The 24,832-nt window shown below is 37.2% G+C and overlaps 1 protein-coding gene across 6 annotated transcripts in view; it reads right to left on the bottom strand.

Moving 5' to 3' along the window:
* Window positions 1-205: 205 nt before the first annotated feature.
* The window catches only part of Kbtbd3 (kelch repeat and BTB domain containing 3), a 48,369-nt gene continuing 23,742 nt past the window's right edge, over window positions 206-24,832 (bottom strand). For 3 of the 6 annotated variants that reach the window (XM_057766702.1, XM_057766703.1, XM_057766704.1), the window contains 4 exons: window positions 24,388-24,473; window positions 20,912-21,056; window positions 17,232-17,473; window positions 206-6,721 (listed from right to left, as the gene is read on the bottom strand). In XM_057766702.1, the coding sequence (XP_057622685.1) occupies window positions 5,119-6,721; window positions 17,232-17,449 (1,821 nt within the window). In that variant the 5' untranslated portion in view covers window positions 17,450-17,473; window positions 20,912-21,056; window positions 24,388-24,473 and the 3' untranslated portion in view covers window positions 206-5,118. Of the gene's footprint in view, window positions 6,722-16,784; window positions 16,888-17,231; window positions 17,474-20,911; window positions 21,057-22,363; window positions 22,531-24,387; window positions 24,474-24,832 lie in introns of those variants that run through there. The other 3 variants (XM_057766706.1, XM_057766705.1, XM_057766707.1) reach the window with 3 other exon arrangements.

Here is a 24,832-nt window from a genome sequence, read left to right as displayed (position 1 = left end):
TTAGAAATATTTAAGTACAGTCTTGAAAAAAATCTTCTGCTTTCATCATCTCTGGCCCATAGATATTTGTTTTTTTTTCTCAAGCAAAGGCTGAGATTCTAACACCCTCCCCCTCAAATGCCATCATCTCAGTGGTCTGAGATCAGACTTGTTTACAGTCTAGACCATCTGGAAAAAGGTAAAAAAAGAGAAGAGTCTTGGCATCTACTTTTCTCTCTTTTATTTTTGATAACAATACAGAATTGTGACACATTTAAATAAATTAACACTTTATAGAACTGAGATATTTTACTACATTAATTATGAAGGTTAATACTAACCTGAAAAACGCTGATTTTATTTTTCATAGCATATGACAGAAGTCCCACATTTCACTAACAGACAAAATATACTACCCGTGAAATAGCATTGGGCATTACTTCCCCTAATTGGAAAAACCATCAGTGAAGCAATTGCACTGAGAAATGGGTTTTGCAGATATATTAATGGAATTTGTACTGAGTGTTTTACCCATTATCGCCACTTAAAGGAAATGAAGGATTAGCTGTTATAGTTACTATTATAGTTAAAATGTATGAAAATAAATAATTATCAACTACCTGAAAAATAGGGAGAGAATTACTTAGGGGTAATAACATCATCATCAGGAAAGAAGCTATAACATCACCTCCAAAAAAAATTATAAGAATTACTTAAAAGCTAGAACATCACCTTCAGGAAATAATTTGCCAAAGTTACAGAAGAATCACAGTCATGATATAACTAATAAATACATTTTGCTTTATATAAACACATTGCTCAATAGAATTAGGTTATTGGACAGATTTCTGTGACAGGCACTGAGCTAATTTCTGAGTTCTGAAATAAGTTATCTCTCAGTCTCTGAGCTACAGGTAGATGAGAAATATAAGGAAATATTTATTTAGTGTGATATTATTAATAGAAGGCTATACTCTGAGTTATTTCAGCCACTTCATTACCCTTAAGAACAATAGCACAAGTCGTTAAGCTAGTTAGACCTGTATGGTTGGGAAAATTCTCAAAGTTAGTGAGGTGAATAAAGTTTCATGGTTGAAAATTAGGGATTTGTGGCCTTGTTTTATCAAAATATCATGCTGTTATTATTATATGGCTAGTCTATATAGATCTATGAGTAAATTGTCCTCTGTTTAATAATGTAACTGTTATGATTTCTGTTTTGTATACTTTCTGGAGAACTCTTTTAAAGCATTTTTAAAATTTTGAAAATTGTATCTAATAACAAAAATTGTTATTAAAATTTTCCCTTAAATTTTTCCAGCAAAATATATGTTTATGATTATGTTGATGGGATGAGAGTTTACAGGATACACACCAAGGCTCTAGACCAGTGGTTCTAAACCTTCCCAATGCTATCACCTTTTAATATAGTTCCTTATGTTGTGGTGATCTCCAATCATAAAATTTTTGTTGCTACTTCATAACTGTAATTTTGCTACTATTATGAACTGACATGTAAATATTTGTGTTTTCTGATGGTCTTTGGTGACCCCTGTGAAATCGTCCCAATCCACAGTTTGGAAAGCTAGACTAGAATGAAATGCTTGAACCACCAAGTTCACTTGCACTAGACAGTAAAGTCCTCCTGTGAAAGATTCTAAAAAGGCTGTCAGGCTCAACCCAACAACATGGTACTACAATGAAGACAAATTCTCTGTGGCAATCTTACAAAGAGAAATCAAGCAACCTGGCCACAAACAGAAAAGCCAATATGTTAAGTTCTGCAACAAGAAGGAAAATAAGAATATACATTATACCAACAAGAGACATGGTGCTGCTCCAAGTACTTGGAATGACTGACAGGCAGAGACAACAACTTTAAGGCAAGAACTGAAGCTATTATTACAACTGTAAAAGATAATTTCACTGTTACAGCGCTTTCTAAGGTAACTGCTTGGAATCAGTACAGTACAGTAATTCTTTATCTCTGAAAGCACTGAACTATAAACTCTAAGACAAAATCATTTATCTGAAATGTTTGTTAGATTTTCCCCGTATTTTATTCCAAGATTATTTACACTTTGAATGTATAATTCTAACTTAGAAGAGTTAACATTTTGTAAACGAACAGTAGTATCACTCCTTGATTAAATTCTCAACTCTGTTATGAATTTGAGTAGGCATTAGGTCATCATATTTAATCTGTAAACATACTTTAAATTTTAAGATATAAAGGTAGGCAATCACCATTTCTGTTTATACAAGTTTTTAGAAGTACTGTGTCAGGGAAATAACTTGTAAAGTTTTGCTTCTTGTCTTTGTGTTTTTACTCAGTTTAATGTTTTTTTTTCTGTGTGGAAATAGGAAAGAAAAAATGGAAGAAACATGGAGGAGTGAGAGAAGGACAGAGAAAATTTCCCTTCCATAAAATCAAGTCCTATTTTTTAAAATTCTCAAGTATGTAAACAAGTTAAATCAGAATAGCTAAAATGTGTAGTAATAGTCTCAACCTTGGGACTTTATAAAGTGCAATTGCTGTTTCTTACAGTGAACAGAGGTCTGCTTTCCTATAGAGTCTAGCCCCTATTTTAAAGGGCTCACCTCTGAAGCTGCTTTCTTGGAGATGTTTTAAAAACTAATACTTTTAAATAATAATTTAAATATAATTTTATAATAATTTTAATAAAAATAATTTAAAATAACAATTTTAAATACAGCAGAAAAACTTCTAGAACAATAGACCCAATTAATCCGAGAACAATGATCCCAAAGTAATGTTCTGTATTCAAATATGCATGCAATCATTATAATATTTATTGCTTTCAAATATCAAAATACAAAACAGATCTATATTTCCGTCTTAGACTTTGGTTGTCAAATGTATCTTTGAGCCAAACACAATGACTCCATATTCAATTTTATATGAAATGATGGAATTTAGTTGCAATGTGTGGTTGCCCTCAAATAATCCAGCTTTCATGAGTAACGAATGCAATGAATGTTGCTCTGGTAAATATTTCTTTCCTTACCAATAGAGTTAAGTGTTATGAGATTTGTTAATTTTGGTTATGCAAATACTCTTCCTCAAGACTGTATATGAGGTACATTGCATTTTAACTTAAGTTCAAAGACCACAACAAGAATGTCCAATAATTCTAAATTTATTTCATATGTTAACCCTTTTCTGAATCTAACAATGCCATATACATGCTTTCAATTTTAAGAGATAATATTCAAATATTTCTGGATGCTTACTCCTAATGAGGTAAAGTAAGACAAAAATAATGGAGAAATGTTAAACCTTTTTTCCCCCACAAGAATGACAGCAGTCTGGATAGTGAGGTCAATTATTTAGCCATTACAATATACTCCTGGCTGAATGTCAACATGAAGGGAAGAGTGACTTTAAAAAGAAAGAAAAAAAAAGAGAACTAAAAGAAGACATCATAGAAGGGTGCTATATTCTGAGAATAGACTTCAGTGATCACAGAGATTTGCATATTAGAAAACCAGAATGAAGAAAGCCAGAGTGATACATTATGTTCTTAGGTTGCAAGGCCACAGTGCACTGGATGCACCAGTTTAGTCATGGAGCAAAGAATCCAGTATGGATAGAGTTCTAGAGATTCTGAACACAGGACCATTTTCGTCTTTGTGGCAGTTAGACGAAGTGAAAGCATGACAAGGAAACACAAAGTTAGGCGTTAGTTAGTAGAGCAAGCCTGCTGTGGTGATGATAAAGAAATGAAGAGCCTGGGTTTTATGACTGGACAAAGTATTTTCTTCATAATGAAAAATGGAAAAAAGCACAAGATGTAGATGTACAGAGATGGCAAGGAATGAACATATTTTTAAAAAAGGAAACACAGCAATATAACAAAGAACCCAAACCAGTACAAGGAAAAAACAAATACAAAGTAGACCAGTTGGGTCTTGATGTCAAGGACATTAACACAGAGAATAGCAGAAATAAAAAGGATTGGGGAATGTAACAGTGTTGGGAGGGGATTATTTTAATTTAGTTTCTCTCTCTCTCTCTCTCTCTCTCTCTCTCTCTCTATATATATATATATATATATATATATATATATATATATATATGTATATATATATGTATATATAAATGTGTGTGTGTATGGAAGAAATGAATAATTCCTAGATTTACTGATAACATTATTTAAGCATACTTTACTAAGAAATATGTAACAGCTCTGCATAGATTACTAATTGTTACCTGCTTTCTCAAAGAATGCCAGAGAAGCAACCCTTAAGTTTTTTTCTTAAGTAGACATGAAGGAAAATGGCAGAGCCAACCAGTCTGTTTGCTCAAAACTAGGTATTGATTGTTCTGAATACCCTGTAATTGATATCTGAGAGTCTGGTTTTGAAGCTGCATGCAAATATACTTTGAAAATACATCTGAAATTCGTGTGATAAAATCAAATAACTTTCATTTTGGATAATCTTAACTCTACACTTAGTACAAATTAATATTTATAATGTAGTGCAGGAAATCACACTAATTCTAAGTTGTTTGATCTACATAATGCCTGAGATATGAATCAGGTGTCTTAAAACCTAAACTGGCAGTATCTCTTAGGGCAATTAAACAAGCATGCCTCTTGCAAAACAGAATGACTTTGCTCAGGAACAAGGATGGTCATGCTCTGGTTGAAGTTGACAAAGACACAGATTTCTAAACTACTGATATCAGAAATTCTGTAATTTTTCGAATGATTCACTTAGAATTTACTAAGTTGTAAAACAACATGGTGCTTGATTAGAACCCATGGCAGGAAAATGGTAAGGTACTAATTAAATCCTGAAATTGTACTGAAGCTACCGGTTATATACAAAAATAATTCTCCATGAACATTTATGAACACCGACTTTTCTTTGCCAACTTTTACCTAAATCTGTAATTTTTATTTACATAAGAAAATACTAAGTATCCTGAACTATTCACATTCAATGTAACTTTGGTAAAATATACTTTATATTTTAATTTTCCGGAAACTGTCTACTTATAGACACCATACATCTATAGTCATTCTTCAATAGAAGGAATATTTTATTGTGCTAATTTGTTTTACTAATTCTCCTAGGTATCATTTTAGACTACTCAAGCAAATATTACTTTTAGAAATGATTAGAAAACCATGGGTCCCTATACTTGTTGAACTGAATAACTTGGCAGTAAAATTCAGTTAAGGCTCTTGGCATTGGTGACACCTCTTCCCACTCTGACTTGCTGCTGTGGTAAACTTGCACTTCATCTGTGATCTCATCTGGTGCATAATCTCCACCCAATATGTAAATCTTATCCTCAATCCCTATTGCACCTGCATTAAAGCCTGCACATTCAAAAGAGCCCTCTCCTTTCCAAACACAAGTATCCGGACAAAAACTGTATACTTTATAGGTGGAAAGGTCACATATATACAGGGTGCAGTTTACTGAGACAGCTTTAATTAAAGTAGCATGAAAGAACTGTCCAAACTCTGCTACTAGTTCAGACCACTGGTCAGTTGTAGCATTGTATTTAAAAAAACAATCAAGTGATGGGTTAAAAGCATCTGCAATCTCTACCTCGGATCCAAGAACATAAATGACATTCTGGCATGCACTGGCTTCTGGGTAATAGATACCTCTTGGTAAAGGGCTAACTGATATCCATTCTTTGGATAGTGGATCAAAAGATTCAACATCTAAAAGACTCTTAATGTCCCGGGATCCTCTAGTCTTTCCACCTATAACAAATAATCGACTAACAGCCATGACTGATGTATGCATGGTTCTTGGGGTTTTCATGGTTGAAACCAAGAAAAACTCATTTTTGACTGGACAGTAGCACCAGGTCTGGTCAGTGGCATCATGATAAGACTCAGCAATATGAAGTCGAATCTTCCTACAGCACTTCCCTTTGCAGCCACCCATCAAGAATATTTTCTCTCCATAGCTAGACAGACTAGATCCTGGCAAATCAATCAGATGTGATTGTGGCAGTATTTTCCATGAGTCGCTTTTAATGTTATAGCAAAATGTATGTTGATTTTCTCCATTTTCCTCAGTTTTATGGATGAATATATATTTTTCAGTTGTGGATGGTCGAGCATCAGTGAAGAGGCCACTAGAAACTTGCACACACTTAATGGCATCCACGATTATGTCAAAACAGTTTGTGCTTTTGAGTAAACACTCCTCATTCAGCAGATAGTCTTGAAGTGTGTCCTCGGATAACTGATGTAGCCTTACTTTTGTAATCAAGTGAGGCAGGTGCTTTCGCCTGGACTCTAAGTTGTATTTGATCCATGTAATGACAACCTTCAAGACCATTCCTTCTTCTGGCACATTTAACTCATCTGACTCCAGACACTTCTGCAGCACTCCAAAATTCATCTCTAAAAACTCTCTGGATTTAAATAACAAATGAAAGTGATGCTGTACAAAGCATAAAACCTGATTAAACAAATGTGTAGAGCCATAGTTGTCTGATAGAGATAACAAGTGCAAACAATTGACGAGACTGATGCTTTTTATTAAAAAGTCACTGCAAGCTTTTGATAAAAAGGGAACCTGAAGAAAGGAAGATAACTGAAAAAACATTTCTACATTATCATCTGTTATTCTTGCTTTTCCGGTATAGGCATAGTCAAGAAATGCCTTTATTGCTTTGGAGGACAAGTTAGTAATGGTAACACATCCATCATCTCTTTCTTTCATCTTTACTTCAAACATAGCCCTGAAAAAATAAAGAAGAAGCACTAGTGTTTTAGTCCACAATTATTAACAATATTACCATACAGATTTTTCTTTACCCTTTAGTTAACTTAAAATATGTTCATGAAATTACAATCAATGGCATCCTAATGAACTATTTTAGCATTTAAAATAATTATATGCCATAATAAACATCTGATATTGTATAACCTTCGTATTAAAAGCTTTACAATGTAGCTTAGACACAGTAAAAAATGAAAAAAGGCTATAAAGTGGTTCAAAGTTTTTGCATTGGTGAATTCTATAAAACTCAGTTTTCTTCAATGGCAAATTAATTACTATTGTGGTAATAACTAAAATTACATTTTTATCATAATTAAAGCTTATTTTATTTTTATTGTTTTTATTGAGCTATGTATTTTTTTCTGCTCCTCTCTCCTTCTCTCCACTCTACTTCTACCCTCTCCCATAATCCCCATGCTCCCAATTAACTCAGAAGATCTTGTCCTTTTCTACTTCCCATGTAGATTAGATCCATGTATGTCTCTCTGAGGGTCCTTGTCTAGATTCTCTGGGATTATGAACTGTAGGCTGGTTTTTCTTTGCTTTATGTAGAAAAGCCACTTATGAGTGAGTACATATGATATCAGTCTTGCTGGGTCTGGGTTGCCCCACTCAATATGATGTTTTCTAGATCCATGCATTTGCCCACAGATTTCAAGGTATCATGATTTTTATCTATTGTGTAGTACTCAACTGTGTAAATGTACCACATTTTCCTTATCCATTCTTTGATTGAAGGGCATTTAGGTTGTTTCTAGATTCTGGATATGACAAATAATGGTGCCATGAACATAGTTGAGCACATGTCTTTGGGTATGATTGAGCATCCTTTGGGTATATACCTAAAAGTGGTACTGCTGGGTCTTGAGGTAGGTTGTTTCCTAGTATTCTGAGAAATTGCCATACTGATGTTCAAAGGGGCTGTATCAGTTTGCACTCATACCAGCAATGGAGGAGTGTTCCTTTTACCCCACATTCTCTCCAGCATAAGTTGTCACCAGTGTTTTTATCTTAGCCATTCAGACAGGTGTAAAATGGCAGCTGAGTATTGTTTTAATTTGCATTTTTCTTGATGGCTAAGGATGTTGAACATTTCTTAAGTGTCTTTTAGTCATTTTTTGATTCCTTTGTTGAGTGTTCTCTCTTTAGGTCTGTACCCCATTTTTTTTTATAGGATTATTTGTTCTTTTGAAGACCAATTTCTTGAGTTCTTTGTATGTTTCGGAGATCGGCCCTCTGTCTGATGTGGGGCTGAAGATCTTTCCCCATTCTGTAAGCTGCCATTTTGTTGACTATTTCTTTTGCTTTAGAGAAGATTCTCAGTTTCAGGAGATCCCATTTTCTAATTGTTTCTCTCACTGTCTGTGCTATTGGGGTTCTATTTAGGAAGTAGTCCCCTGTGCCAACACATTCAAGTGTACTTCCCACTTTCTCTTCTATGAGGTTCAGTGTGGTTGGCTTTATTTATGTTCAGGTCTTTGATCCATTTGGACTTGACTCTTGGGCATGGTGATAAATACGCAACAATTTTTATTCTTCTACATGTTGATATCCAATTATTCCAGGACCATTTGTTGAATATGCTTCCTTATCTCCATTTTATATTTTTTGCTTCTTTGTCAAAAATCAGGTGTTCGTAGGTGTGTGTGGCTTGATATCTATATCTTCAATTCAGTTCTATTGGTCTTCCTGTTTGTTTTTATACCAACACTATGTTGTTTTCAGTACTGTATTCTATAATAGAGTTTGAAGTAAGGGGATTGTGATGCCTCCAGGAATTCCTTTATTGTATAGGACTGTTGTGGCTATCCTGGATTTTTTGCTATTTTATATGAAGTTGAGTATTGTTCTTTCGAGTTCTGTGAAATGCCAGAATTTTGCTGGGCATTGCATTGAATCTGGAGATTACTTTTGGTAGAATTACCATTATGTTAATTCTATGTTAATTCTAACTATCCAAGAGCATGGGAGATCTTTCCACTTCTTGGTGTCTTCTTCAACGATTTAAAGTTCTTGTCATACAGGTCTTCTACTTGTTAAACAAATATTTTATGCTATTTGTGGCTATTGTGAAGTGTGGTATTTCTCTGATTTCGTTCTCAGGCCACTTATCATTTGTGTAAAGGAAGGCTACCTTTTTTTTTTTTTTGAGTTAATCTTCTTTCCTGCTAAATTACTGAAAGGTTTTATGAGTTGTAGAAGTTCCTTGGTAGAAATTTGGGGTCGCTTGTGTAAACTATCATATCAGCAAATGGGGAAGAGTTTGACTTCTTTTCTGATTTGTATCCCCTTAATCTCCTTTTGTTGTTTTATTGCTCTAGATAGAACCTCAAGAACTATGTTGAATAGCTATGCAGAGAGTGGACAACCTTGTTTTGTTCCTGATTTCAGTGGGATTGCTGAGTTTCTCTCCATTTAGTTTGATGTTGGCTGTTGGACTGCTGTATATTGCCTTTATTATGTTTAGGTATGTTCCTTGTATCCCTGCTTTCTCCAAGACCCATATCATGAAGAGATGTATTTTTTTCAAAGGCTTTTTCAGTATCTAATGCGATTATCATGTTTTTTTTTTTTTTCAGTTTGTTTATATGGTGAATTACACTGACAGGTTTTCATTTGTTGAAACATCCCTGCATCTCTGGAATGAAGCTGACTTGATCATAGTGGATAATTTTTCTGATGTATTCTTGGATTCAATTTGCCAGTATTTTATTGAATATTTTTGTACCCATGTTCATGAGTGAGATTAGTTTGTAATCCTTTCTTAGTAATGTCTCTGTGTGGTTTTGGTATCAGGGTAATTGTAGCCTCTTAAAGAGTTTGGCAATGTTCCTTCTATTTCTATTGTGTGGAACAATTTGAGTATTGGCATTAGTTCTTTGAAAATCTTGTAGAATTCTGCGCTTAAACCATCTGGTCCTGGGCTTTTTTTTTTTTTTTTTTTTTTTTTTGGTTGGGGGACTTTTGATGACTGTTTCTATTTCTTTAGAGTTACAAGTCTATTTAATTTGCTTATCTGGTCTTTAACTTTGGTGATACTTATCCAGAAAATTGTCCACTTCCTTTATGCTTTCCAATTTTGTGGAATACAGGCTTCTGAAGTATGACCTGATGATTCTTTGGATTTCCTCCATGTCTGTTGTTATATCCTCCCCCTTTTTCCCCTAATTTTGTTAATTTGCATATTCTCTCTCTGCCTTTTGGTTAGTTTGGATAATGGCTTGTCTATTTTGTTGATTTTCTCGAAGAACCAACTCTTTGTCTCACTGATTCTTTGTATTGTTTTCTTTGTTTCTATTTTATTGATTTTGGCTCACAATTTGATTATTTCCTGCTGTCTAGCCCCCACTGGGTAAGTTTGCTTCTTTTTTTTTCTAGAGTTTTCAGGTGTTCTTTTAACTCATTAGTGTGAGATTTTTTTCAGCTTCTTTATTTAGGCATTTAGTGCTATGAACTTTCCTCTTAACACTGCTTTTATTTTGTCCCATAAATTTGGGTATGTTGTGTGGTCATTTTCATTGAATTTTAGGAAGCCTTTAATTTCTTATTTTATTTCTTCCTTGACCCACTGATGACTGAGGTGAGCATTGTTTAATTTCCTTGTGTTTGTGGGCTTTCTGAAATTAGTGTTGCTGTTGAATTCTAATTTTAAGTCATGGTGATCTGATAATATACATGGGGTTATCCCAATTATTATTATTTTTTATCTGTTAAGGTTTGCTTTGTTACCTAGTATGTTGTCAATTTTTGAGAAGGCTCCATGAGGTGCTGAGAAAGTATATTCTTTTATGTTTGGATCCATGTTCGATAGATGTCAGTTTAAGTCCATTTGAGTCATAACATGTGTTAGTTCCCTTATTTTTCTGTTAATTTTCTGTCTGAGAGACCTGTGAGTATTACGTGTTAAAGTCTCCTACTGTTATTATTGGGAGTTTAATGTGTGATTTAAGCTTTAGAAGTGTTTCTTTTACATATGAGGGTGTCCTTGTATTTGGGACATAGATGTTCAGTATTTTTTTTAAAAAAATTATTTATTCATTATATATATACAGTATTCTGCCTGCATGTATGCCTGTATGCCAGAAAAGGGCACCAGATATCATGACAGATGGTGATAAGTCACCATGTGGGTGCTGGGAATTGAACTCAGGACCTCTGGAAGAGTTGTCAGTGCTCTTAATAGCTGAGCCATCTCTTCTTGATGGATTTTTCCTGTGACTAATATGAGATTTCCTTCTTTGTCTCCTTTGATTGATTTTAGTTTGAAATCTATTTTGTTAGATATTAGGATAGGTATACCAGCTTGTTTCTTAGGCCCATTTGATTTGAATTTTTTTTCCCAATCCATTACTCTGAGGGATATCTGTCTTTGAGGTTGAGGTGTGTTTCTTGTATGAAGTAGAAGGATGGATTCTCTTTTCTTATCAAGTCTTTTAGCCTGTCTTTTTATAGGTGAGTTGAGTCCATTTATATTAAGGAATATTAATGACCAGTGATTGTGCTTCTGTTATTTTAGCTTTCATTTTTGGTGGTGATGTTATTTTATTGTGTGTGTTTTTCTCTTCTTTGGGACTTGCTGCTGTGAGATCATCTATTGTCTGTATTTTTGTGGATGTAGCCAACTTCCTTGGGTTGGAGTTTTACTTCTAGTACTTTGTGTAGAGCTGGGTTTGTTGCTAGGTATTGGTTAAATATGGTTCTGTTATGGAATATCATGTTTTGTCTGTCTATGGTGATTGAAAAGTTTGCTGAGTATAGTAATCTGGGGTGGCATCCAAGGTCTCTTAATGTCTGCATAACGCTTGACCAGGACCTTCTGACTTTTACTTTTCATTGAGAAGTCAGATGTAATTCTGATAGGTCTGGCTTTATAAGTTACTTGGCCTTTTTCCTTTTCAGCTCTTAAGATTCTTTTTTTATTCTGTATGTCTAGTGTTTTGATTATTATGTGGCAAGGGGACCTTTTTTTTTTGATTAGTGTTCTGTAAGCTTGTATCTTCATATGCATATCTTTCTTTAGGTTGGGTAAGTTTTCTACTATGATTTTGAGCTGGAATTCTTCTCTTTCTTCTATCCTTATTATTCCTAGGTTTGGTCTTTTCATGGTGTCCCATATTTCCTGGATATTTTGTGTTAATCTTTTGTTAAATTTAATGTCTATTTCCTCTATTGCATCTTCAGTTCTTGAGATTCTCTCTCCCATCTCTTGTATTCTGCTGTCCATGCTTCTATTTGTGGTTCTTGATCATTTTGTCATTATCTCTGTGTCAATAAAATAATTCCATTGGTTGTGTGTCCTTTATTGTTTCTATTTCTGTTTTCAAGTCTTGAATAGTTTCTTTCATCTGTTTGATTGCTTTTTCTTGGTTTTCTTTAAGGGATTTGTTGATTTCTTCCAATATTTTGTTTGTCTTCCATTTCTTTGAGGGAATTTTTCATTTCCTCTTTAAGGGCCTCAAACATTCTCCAAAAGTTATTATTTTCTTTTGCTTCATCAATATTTGGTTGTTCAAGTCTTGCTGTTTTAGGGTCACTAGTTTTTATTGGTGTCATGTTGCTCTTTGTGGTATTGTGTGTCTTCTTACCTTGTCTACCCATCTTTTCCTCTGGTGTGACTCTGGTGGTCAATCTTCCGGGTTCCAGTACATCTAAGGCTCAGATAGTTGTTCCTCGTGGTGCAGTCAGGACCATGGTTCCAGTCACCCTAGAGGATACTCCGTGTTCCTAGGGGTTTCTCAGAGCTCCTGGGGTTCCCTCTGCTCCAGTGGAGGTGGTTGCCTTGGGCTGGCTCTGGCAGAGGTCACTGACTCAATCCTGCTCCTACGGAGGACACTGCCTCAGGTTGTTTCCAGCTGATGTAGCTGGCTTAGGACTGCTCCCACAGATGTCCCTGGCTTGGGTATGCTCCCTCAGAGGTTCACAACTCGCACCCAGTCCTGTAGATGTCTCTTGCTTGGGCTTGTTCCCTCAGTGGTTGCTCCCTTGTACCTGCCCCTGCTTCTGGTAGTGGTCTCTGCCTTGGTCATGCTCCCATTGGGGTAGCGGCCTTGGGCCTGCTCCAATGAAAGTCACTGGCTCAGGCTGGCTCTGGCAGAGATTTCTATCTCAGGCCTTCTGCTGTAGTGGTCGCTGCCTTGGGCCTGCTCCTGTGGGAGATAGCTACCTTGGGCCTGCTCCAATGAAAGTCGCTGGCTCAGGCCTGCTCTGCAGACTTCGCTGCCTCAGGCCTGTTCCCACAGATGTCCCTTGCTTGGGTCTGTTCTCAAGGAGGTCCCTGACGCACCAATAACTGAAATTTTATAACATACAAATTCAAGGCTTTAGGTTTCAAAAATATACATTAAAAAACAGGGAACACAATAAGAGACCCACAGACACCAATGACTTTGTATGGCTGTGGAGAAATCTATAATATCAGACTCATGTTGTAAAAGGGACAAAAGAATATAATATCCAAAAACTGAGCTACACAAAGTCAAAAAAAGCCAAACCTACATTTGGGGGGTAACAATCACTAAGAGATAGATTGTTCTCTGAATTTAAATAATCAGGCCATCTTGGGGATAAAACTAAGAGATTGGGACTATTTTGAACTCAGGAAAGATAAAAAATAAAGGTTATTTGGAAGTGTCTGGTCAGAGAATGAAATGTACTTTACTGTTTATGTCGGTTTTATGAAAGCCTGCAGCTGTGCTGATAACATCAAAAAATTGTGGTGGTTTGAATTAGAATGATGCTCGTAGGCTCAAGTTTGTCTGCATAGTACCCAGATGGTGAAATAATCTGGGAGGGATTAAATGGGGTGGCCCTATGGAAATGTGTCATTGGGGACATCTGAGGTTTCAAAAGAGTGGTGGTCTCTGCCTCCTGCTTATGGACTAAGGTGTGACCTCTTAGCTAGCTGTTCTTAACACCATACTTTTGCTCTGCTATCATGGGACTCTAATCTTCTGACTTTAAGCCCAATTAAACACTTTCTTTTATAAGTTCGTTTGGTCATGGTGCCTCACAACAGCAACAGAAAAGCAACTAAGACAAATACTTTGTGTGCTATACCTGTGCTGTGCATATCTAAGTACTACTTGCTTGTACTTGGTAGTGTTGGGGTTGACTTTTTGTTTAGAGTCTGTCCCAGAGAGTAAATAAATCTATTAGTGAGCACAGGATCTACCTGAAGAATATGATGGGGTCTTTCAAATAAAGAAAGAAAAGAATGATAAAGAGACTTTTTATAAGGCTGCTCAATACTTCTTAATACGAAGGCAAGTAAATGTAGTAACAAAAATTATATACATGTTATATGTTACACAATGTATGCCAGCTTAGGAATAAAAAACAGCAATGATTATATTGTATACTATCTATGTACTATATTATTGGTTCAATGTAGTATTAAGTTCATGGTCCCTAGAGACAGCTATCTCAATGATACAGCTTCTTTACTTACTGGCTACATGACCAGCAGGAAGTTTCATTAATGATGAATATGAAAGTTATTCTATTAATGCTTACTGTTTTCCTGGATCACACATGAATAATATAAGAAGAGAAAAAAGCATGGCCAATGAATCTGAAAAAAATGAACTAGAATATTAATTTGTATTGTAATGGGAAGTTCTAAATAGATACATTATTTTACCTAAAGGATTATTAATATGCTACAAAATAACTCAGGTTACATACTCAAAAAAAAATCACCTCACTATCAACAAAATTACTTGAAAAATAAAGGGATTTAATGAGTTGTTTAGAAGAATAAATGACTTAATGTCTGCAAAGTATTAACTGCTACCACATTAAGAATTCAATAGCCCACCTCTCCCCACATCACTGTCTGTTTGTCTACCTACCTATCTATTAAGATTTTACTCATTTTATGTGTATGGGTGGTTTGACTGCATGTATATATGTGCAAAAGTATGTGCCTTTTACCTAAGAAAGACAGAAGAGGGAGTCAGATCCTCTGGAACTGAAGGTATAGATAGCTATAAGCTACCATATGGATGCTGGGAATTAAGGCTGGATCTTCTGGAAGAGCATGCACTTAACCACTGACCTATTTCTCCACTCCCAGGTTCTATATATTTTTAACTTGATCCTCACAGAAGGCACATATACAATCAAATTCCTATACGTTATCCTACTTTTTAAGTAATTGACATTTATCTCTGATTTGTCATGTTATCCTAAGTAGTTTTCTGTAAGACATATGATTCATTTTCAGTTCCTTGATTTTACATATTAATCATTTTTTGCTTTGTATTGCATGCTTTTCTGATATTTTCATCTTACATTATTCTTGCAATGTAGATGATTTTATCAAACTGCAAATAATAAGAATTAATGGTTTACCTTAAGAGTATAAATGATTAAATTTCTAGTCATATTTGTACACATCTGTACATATTTTCATGTGAGCTATGTATTCATTTATTAAAATCCAATAAAGAACTGTTGATATCTGCTATTTAAAACATTCTAAAATAAAAAAAATAACTATTATTCTATCTAATAGGAATTTTAAAGATGAAAAGCAGACTCAAAAAGCTTGGAGAGTACTTAGGTTCTTTCTGTGGTGCCATGTACTATTTACTAATACTACGAAAATTATTTAACTTTATAATTGATAACTGCCCACCCATCTGCAGAGCATTAAATCACTTGAGGAAAAAAAAGTTAAGAATAAACTGAACAAAAAACCGTATGTTAAAGCACTTAAATGCTCAATCCAGCAGTCACCAGCCCTTGTTAAACTAAATGGGTCACAAACAGTCACCACTGACAAGGGACAGGTTGGGAAGGGGCACTGATATAGGTAGAAAGAGAGACATTAAACAAGTAGAGAGCAAGCAGAATACATTATATACATGTCAAAAACTATCAACCAATTAACATACTAAAATAATGAATTAAAAATAAGTTTGATTAGAGAATAGGTTTGCAAATTCAAATGCTCACAAGAACTTTTTGTTGTATTAGCACAAAAACAATGCAGGGAAAACAAAATGTATGCTCAGAACAGGATTGTTCTGTTTTGTTACATTATGAAACAAAGAGTTTATTGACTAAGATGGACTGAATGTAAAATACAATATGCTAATCATTTATACATTATTTAATTTATAACCTCCTAAATGACCCTATGTATTAATTCTTATTTTTATTTTTCTAACTTCTTTGTCAATAGTGAAGAGACCTAGGTATGAAAAAGGTAAGTGAGTATCTAAGGTCACATGACTACTAAGCAGTAGATCTTGGATTTAGATTAGGGCATATATATTAAGAAACTAAGTATTTAGTCATTAATTGGACAGATGCCTATGAACAAAAAGTCACATTTATAAGGATAATGGTTACAAAAAGTTCTGGAAGGAAAGCTGTGTTCAAAAGGAGGCAAGACAAAGGTAGTTTGAAACTCTTAACACTGGGGTCTCCAACGGATGTAAAAGAATGCCTTAGAGGCTATGAAGAAACAAAAAGCAGAGAAGGAAAATTAGACATAACTAAGCAAACAGCTAATTCAAGACTGCTGGATCATCCCTGGCCAAGGACATTGCATACTGCGTTCCAAATTCAAAGCAAAACATCACACAGGCAGGTGTTCAGTCGGTAGCAAATTGCAAGAATTGCTTATTAAATAAAGTTTAGCCTATAAAATTTACTATAATGGCAGTACAAAAGGTCTTAAATTACATGTTCATAAAAAGCAGGTTTTGAATTAATGATTAAAATTGAAACAGAGCAAGGCCCTGGGTTCAGTTCCCAATTTAAAAATTATAAATGCAGTATAATTTCCACTTTGATTCATATATCATATCTTATCCAGTTGTTACCAAACTTGTTGAGAGATTAAAATCCTACTTAATTTTTACTCTAGAAGTGGACATAATGTTGAAGTGAGGATTTGAGTTTACTGCAGTATAACTAGGAGGCCTGACTACAGGATGACAGAAAAGATATCTATCTTTCTACTGGCCAGTAGACAATTGGCACAGTACTATGATAATACATCAGACCTTTACCTTATACATCAGAAACCCACTCTCATCACGACAATCCTTGTTCCTCATTCTCCTGGAGGTTGAGATTATAGGCATCAACCACTGGGATATGGCATGGACACAACTGAAATTATATTTTTCTTGGTCATTTTCTATAAATTCAGCTTCTATTTTTGTTCAACTTGTTATTTCAAACAATGCTGACCCCACATGTACCCCACCCCTACTCAGAAGAGCTCAAGGAAGTAATTTTAAGGAACTTTGGGAATAGTGTCCTGGGAAAACTTATTTTTTACAGCTGAAGCTTGAGATCCCTATTCAAACATTATTAACCAACTAGTTCTAATTAAGGCTTTTAATTAAAAACTAAAAATTACTATAGTATGTTCAGGGGGCAGTGAGTATATTTGTAAAATATAATGTAATTTTCCATATATAAAATCTAAAGTACAGATGGGGGTAGAGTACCTGAAAAAGTCGCTACAAGCCGCCAACACACACCGATGACATGGGATTATTTCTTCTTTCACAACTATGTTGAAATCATAAAAGATATTCTGTTCTCTAAAACTCTGTAGTACACTTAAAATTTTCTGTCCATGATCTTCTGATGCAAGGAAATTCTTCTTTTCAGATGAGATTCCATTCCATGAGTTTTGTTCACTGAAATCATATGAATTAGCCATATCCAATTCCACCTGTTCTTAAAACTGGAATAAAAAAAATTAATGCTGTAGAAAGCTAATGAATTTTTCAGACTTAATTTGCCCTCTTCAGGCTGGCAAAATAGTTTATCAGGTAAGAGCTCTTGCCTTGCAAGCATAGTGACCTAAATCAGGTTCACACAAAGACCCCACTTAAAAGTGGAAGAAGAGAACTGACTCCATAAAATTTTCTTCTGATATCCACATGCTTGTCACTCACACTTAATACTAAATAAAATGAATCATAAAAATGTACTCATGGTGTGATAATATTCAATAGCGCAATAACATAACAGTAAGCCTTACTTTAAACATGTTTTTATGAATTTCTTATTTGAATTGATAAATATATAATTAAGGCTTGATATCTATGGTAATAGGATTGACTGTACAGGCTGTATGAATGCCTACCCTTTTTAGGCCTTCACTACATGCCTCATCTTATTGTTATTAAACAAGTATTATTCCTGAAGTAGTTTTTCTTTTAGGGTACAGTATACAGTCTGTGTTCTTTTATGCATAATCTTTTGGGGAAAAAATCAGGACTAAAATGCTGAAGCTGACATGCCAGCTTCTTCCCTTAAAAACTCCTTCTCCCGGTCACTTGGGGTCGAACTCTTCCTCTGCGTGGGTTATGAGTCTCGGCCCCAGTGCACTGGTTCCCATCTCATCTCATCATTAAAGCCTCGTGTGATTGCAGCAAGGATGGTCTCTCATGAGTTACTGGGGGGTCGTGTTATCCCGAGACTTGAGTGAGAGTCTCCCCAGCACTAGGAATCTTTCAGCCTCAAATGTCTTGATAGAGTTTGTTGACTCCCCATGGGAGGCCTCACCCTCTCTGAGGAATGGGTGGGGTGGAGGGAAGGTGGGGGAGTCAGGGGGAGGGGAGGGAGAGGAACCTGGGATTGGTATTGTTTTTAAAAAAATTTTTTAAAAGGGAAAAAATTAGGAGAAGAAAACCCTTCAGAGACTGTAAGCTCCCCAGATCTTGAGAAGAGACAAAAGTTTTGGCTTGACAAAGGGTCTTTTCCTCTGTGTGTCTACTGCATACATGTGTTTCCTCACCCCCTATAAATGTCTTTACTCAACTACTGATGATTCTGTCTGCTCCTGTTTGAGCCCTGCATGAGATTTCTCAGCTGCTACCTGTTGCCCTTGAGATTTTCCCTGCCTTTTTATTTCTTTAATCCCTAGTCTGTATCATTAGGACTTTGGATAATCTCCATGGTTACCTCACTCAATGTTGATCATAACTTTTTAAAAAACATTTATTTTATTTATTATGTATACAATATTCTGTCTGTGTGCATGACTGCTGGCCAGAAGAGGGCACCAGACCTCATTACAGATGGTTGTAAGCCACCATGTGGTTGCTGGGAATTGAACTCAGGACCTTTGGAAGAGCAGGCAATGCTCTTAACCTCTGAGACATCTCTCCAGCCCCGATAATAACTCTTTAAGACTGTTATTGACAATGCTTTCTGCAAAACAATAAGCAAGTTGAGGTTCAGATTAAACAGTATTCCTAAGAATACAGAATGCACTCTGGTCTCTTAAAAAACGTTCTTTTCCCAAGGTCAGGCAAATTAGACAAAGGCCACCATTCCCTCAGAGGCTTAAAGAAAGGTCTAGATTGTTAAAAGGCAATCATTCTCCTTATCTCTGGCAAGAGGAACTTGTGTCTTTTCCTTTAACTTGTCAAGGTCACTGCTAGCCTCTAGGCACCTTCCTTCCTGTACACACAAGCCCCACCTCAGTTCACAAGCCTCATTTCTCTAGTTCCCATTTAACCCAGGAAATCTTTCTCCTGTCCTTTCACCTTGCTTTCTGGGAGACAATCTTGACGTGTTGAAATAACTCCCACCTCCCAGCAGCCCCAAAGAGTGGCTACTTTTTTTTTTCCTGCACCCATTTTCATTCAATATAGAAACAGGCTTGTTCACTTGAAGTTCATACTGTCTAGAACATTCCTACCCTCCAAAATCAATGCCAAACTTAAAGAGTAGCTCCTTTAATCCCAACACTTGGGAGGACAAGACAAGTGGATCTGAATGGGAGGCCAGCATGGTCTACAGTGCAAGTTACAGAACAGTCAAAGCTACACAGAGAAACCTTGTCTCTACAAATAAAACAAATAAACAAGCAAATAAACAAAGCAGTTTTACTTATAAGATCTTCATAAGGCAATGCTAAAAAAAAGTTGCTACAATAAATTGAGATCAATTTTGAGACAATGTTGGCTAGCTTTGAATTGAAGGAGGCTTCTACCTCTTCATATATTATAACATGATTGTCTGGTCTAAAGGAACTCCAATTTCCCAAACTATAAAAGGCAGTCCATAGTCCAGAAATGAGCTCAACCTGAGGATTTGTATTAGCTAGATAAAAGCCATCATCCATCATGAACTGCTAAGCCGGCTCCCATCTGTCATTTCCCTTACCTCTGGGAGAAGGAACATATGGCTACCTATCAGCATATCAAAATAACATGCTGGTCTCAGGTTCTTTCAATATCTCCTGTACCTTTCATATATTTCAAAGTCCACACTAGCATCTTAGTCCTTCTCATCTCCTCTACCCTAAACTCCCTCCAGCTCATGGGCTTCCCTTCCCTCAGAAACTCCTTGTAAGACACTTGAGGCACAGGAGAGGCCAGGCCCCTCCTCTGAAGACCTCCCACTGCCAGGTTCTACTCACAGAATACTCTAAATGTCCTAATGGCAGCACCCAAGAGAGTAAAAGGCCCAAACTCTACATGCAAAATCCTACCAATCTCCACCTTGGAAAGTTTCACCCTGAAAAGGTTCACTCCTCACCCAACCCAGAAGAAATTCTAGAAATTCTTTTTTTTTTAAATGTGTTTAGGCCTTTTCAAGAAAAGAATGAGAGATTCCAACAGGGTCACGAAAGTTAACTCAAGTAAAAAAATTTTTTAAAAAATCAAACATCATTTTGGCAGGATTTTTACACGGAATAATTCTATATACATGCTATACATTGTTTCTATAAAACACACTATCTACAATCTACTTACATTTAATTGTCCTGCTAGTTCTAGTTCACATGGGATTACCTGCAGTCACAAAGGAGGCGAGTCGGTTTCCCTGACTGTTCGACTGTGCCATCCCTTAACAAAGGCACTGGGTGAGCATAGACCTACCTTTTGCTCAGTTCTCTGCTGTTTCTCACCCAAGTAGAGGCAGCCCCCCCATTGGGTTTTTTCTCTCCCAATAAATCTCTTTTGTGAAGTTTGTTTTGTGCTGTGATATTGTGGTACTCTTTGGCTTCTCATTGCCAAGTCACCTTCCCATCAGAGATGTAATGCTTACATTTTTTTTTTTGCTGAAACCTGGGATAGGCTCTCCTAGTGCCTGCATTTCCCTTTTGGGTCTAAGGTGCACTGGGACCCTAGCTTCATCTCCAGTCCACCCACAACAGACTTACCTTCAGGCTCACCAATCTTTTGGCATCCCATTCACCAGTGGCAATTACATAAGTTTCCCCTTTGGTTGGTATAAACATTTCCCAATCTGAGGAAGTAACCATTGACCATCTGGTACTTCTCTGGCACTCTTGGAGGTAGAGGTACCTGTAATGGTAAAAGTAAAATGCTGCAGATCCCCGGCGGCAGCAGGCCATGAGCTATGTGATGGCAGACAGCAAGCAGGAGCGTCACAAGAAAAGACAGTCCCAGGCACAGATAGCACCTAAGACCACAAGGAAAGACAGACAAATGGGGTACACCACAAGAACACAGCGCAGATCTCCAAAGGCGGCTGGTTCTGGGCAGCGAGCCATGCGGCAGGCAAGAAACAGAGACATGGATTGGAATGCCATGAAGGGTGAGGTTGGATATTTATTTAGTGGGTTATGGAAGGAAGGGGAGACGAGAAGAAGAGCAGAGAGGCAGAGACAAAGAAGAGGGAATGGGGAGACGCTGCCTCTTCAAGAGAGAGATGGAAAAGGAAGGAACTCAAGCTGGAAGCTGAAGATCAGCTTGCTTGGCAGAAGGGAGATGGGAGTGGTCATGGCTTGTCTCTTAAAGGAACAGGACATATCATTACATTCCCATCTCTTTTTTATAATAAAAAGGCGGGAGGTTAGGTACCACAGGTTAAAGGAATTGGAACAGTGGATTCTCAAGACTGCTTCCTGTTTATTTGTGGGCATCGTCTTTGAGGGGGACCTGAGAAAGTTGGGTGCTGGTCACAACCTGGCATAGCTGGTTTCTTTGATCCTGTCTGGAAATTATGGTAACGAAATGTCTAGTGTTTCTTACACCTGTTTAAGGTATTGGCAGAAAAGAGGATAAAGTTAAGTTTTGGAAAATAAAATTATTAGGACAAGAGAATTGAGAGGGGTGTACCTGATCTGTTTAAGGTGGATCTTTCAATTCAGCTCCCTGGAATTCACAAAAATTCTTTGGGTTTGTGAAAACAGAAGTTTTAGATATATACATTGTATAAACAGTAGCATATTTATGTCAAAATGACTGTGACAGATATTTTTCCACAGTGAAAAGTATCTTTAAGACTATCAAAGGCAGTGGGAGAGAAATTTAATAGCATGCATTTGTCCTCATACCTTTATAACGTACAGGTACACATTTTAATAACTTGTATTTGTAATTTGCTGAAATTTGTTTGATGAGGTTGTCCTTTTAAACTGACAAAACCTCTCAGCTTTCAAACTGCATCAGAGATCTTTGAGGATAAAATTTTACTTGATTTATTGATTAAAAAACGACAGAGAACTTACTTGGTTGGCACCTAGAGCTACTCTTCAGGGTCCTCCATGGTCATGGAGGGTCGTATTTGCCTTTTGCTGTTTAGTGCAGGGCCTGTCAGGCTCCAGAAGATTTGGTGGGCTAAGAAATCTGTAGGAAGACAAGTCTACCTTGATCTGAGCAGCTAGGCTGTCAATTCCAGTGACTCTGTCCACTGTCTGGAGAGCTTCAGTTTAGATGAAAGGCAGTTTTTCCCAGTGGTAAGTGCTTGGCAGTTGAAGCAAATTGCGGATGCACATTGTTTTGTGCCCATTTGTCTTCTGTCTTCTTTGAAAGAGATGAGTGTTGCTGCTAAGGGCCAACCTGTCTCTTTTTGTTATAAAAAGTTTTTTAATAATTAAATATTTAAACACCACATTCCCTAGACTCTGAGCAGTTGAGGGCTGTTTATCAGGTAAAGCTACAGTATAGAATCTGCCTGGAGAGCTGGGCCCAAGCTTGACTGTACTGGCTTTCAACTTAACAGGTAAGACTTATAAAACAAGAAGAAAAAAGTGCTTGCAATAGAAGATTAACGGCAGAACTGACAATAATAGAGAATATCTTAATATATTTTAAATGAGGGTTGGATTAAATAGAAAGTATTTTTCTAAGAGACTTAAAAATAAATACCAATTTAAAATATGAGACCTATTGTTTTTGTAGTCTGAAATGAGATGCAATGAACAGACAATCTTAACATTCAACAGTAAACATAGGTGCATTTAAATTACATGTATGAACACATACACACAGAGTGAACAGAAATTGGATGAAGTGGATGCTCTTGATCGGCCCTACCAAAGGCATGTCACTGCACAAAACACACATGCAACAGAGTGAACAAGAGGAAATTTAGAGACAAAAACACAAGTAAATCGGGGGACAAGGCAGGGTACACTTCAGTAAAGATGGCAGGACTTGATCACCTAACCTGGCTCTCAGTTAAGATGGTGGTGAAGTCACCTGACCTCAGTTAAGATGCTGACAAGGTCACCTGACCTCAGTCAAAATGTTAGCAGTCACATGTCATATGGAAAAGCCACTCAGTTAAGATGGCAGTGAATTCAGCTAACCTCAGTCAAAATGGCAGTGGTCACATGTTGTATGAAAAAGCCACAATTTTTGAGCTGCAGAGATTTTAAGTATAATAATAAGAGAGAGGGACCTAGAGGTGTGATCTGTCCTGTTGCTGAGCCGCCATGCCACAAGCTATGGCAGAAAGCAAAAGGCTGGAACTGAAAACAGTCGCCTCATAGATCTGACCAATCTTGTTGGCAGCAGTAGCGGTGGCAGAGACAGTTTGAGGAAACTCTTTTCATTTGCCTGTGCGCTGGCAGTAGTTAGAAAGCTTCCATAAAAGTGGAGCGGGGCGGGGCTGGGGGGGGCAACATGGACACACACTGGCGAAGAAGTAAGGTCCCCTCCCTTCCACTTCCAGCCTGAGCCCCTTCCTTTCTGTCTCTCTTCCGAAGAGAAGAGGTAGCTTATCTTCTCTTCTCTCCTCTCTCCCCATTTCTCTCTCTGCTCTTTTCCCCACCTCTCCCCTTTCCCCTTCCATAACCCACTAAATAAACACCACTTTCTCTGCATGGCGTGCCTGTCCATCTCTGTCTCTCACCCATCATGGCTCCTCATGGGACTGGCTGACCCACCGAGATCCTTGCCTGGGACCTGCTGCTCCCCATGGCCCACTGTCGCTGGCCCTCAGGGAATGGCATTGTTTTATTTTTACCATTACATTTGGTGCCCATGACTCAGCCAGGTTCTCTCCACATTCCCTCCTGCCCGCAGGTGGGCCAGCTGAGGACACTTGGAACCATGAGCTTGGAAATCAGGTTTCTTTACAACAGCTCCCCTGTTCTATCTACCTGAACGCCGACCTCTACACACACCAGCAGCTTCACTGGTGAGTTTTCCTTTTAGTCAGCTTAACCATATTGCTCCCAACCACAGCCTTCATGGCTACGGTTGAGCCATTCACTGACATTCATCTATGGTTGCTTCCCACAGCTATGATTGGATGATCCAGGGTAGTCTACCCACACTAGCACTGCACATGCTGAACATTAAGTTCACTCTGGGGCCTGGGGTCCCTTGGATTATTCTTCCTTTCCTTTCCTTTTCCTTTGGACCACTCATAAGTAGTACCCACCATGAAAGACTACTTGGAGCGGCCTCTAGCGTCTCTGGATTCCGAGTAGCGTGGACGGGTGCCAGTCAGGTTCATCAACACCCAACCTGTAGAGAAAAGACATTTTCTCATAGGCTTTGTAGAGCCGTTGCTTTCTAGCCTCTGGCTTCCCAGTCGCCTGGACTGGGGCTAGTCAGCTTCATTAACACCCCTTCTGTAGATAGATGTTCGTCTACAGGCCTTGCAGTGTTCATTTGTTGTTTTCATGGGTTTTCACATTTTCAGCTATGGAATATAAACTCTGAAATTATCAGCCACCCACCTGTAAACACTGCTGGTGTCACGCTGGCTCTTCTTTTCCTCAAACTATCCCTGCCACCACTACCTCTGGTCCCGTGGAAACTGACAACACTAGTTGGGTCCTCCAGGCAGCTGTTTACAGTTCTAACCTTTGTTCCCCACCATA

The sequence above is a fragment of the Chionomys nivalis genome, chromosome 4 (assembly GCF_950005125.1).
Source record: "Chionomys nivalis chromosome 4, mChiNiv1.1, whole genome shotgun sequence".
Classification (NCBI taxonomy): domain Eukaryota; kingdom Metazoa; phylum Chordata; class Mammalia; order Rodentia; family Cricetidae; genus Chionomys; species Chionomys nivalis.
The sequence above is the reverse complement of the archived record's forward strand: the minus strand, read 5'-3'. Positions and strand labels throughout refer to the sequence as shown.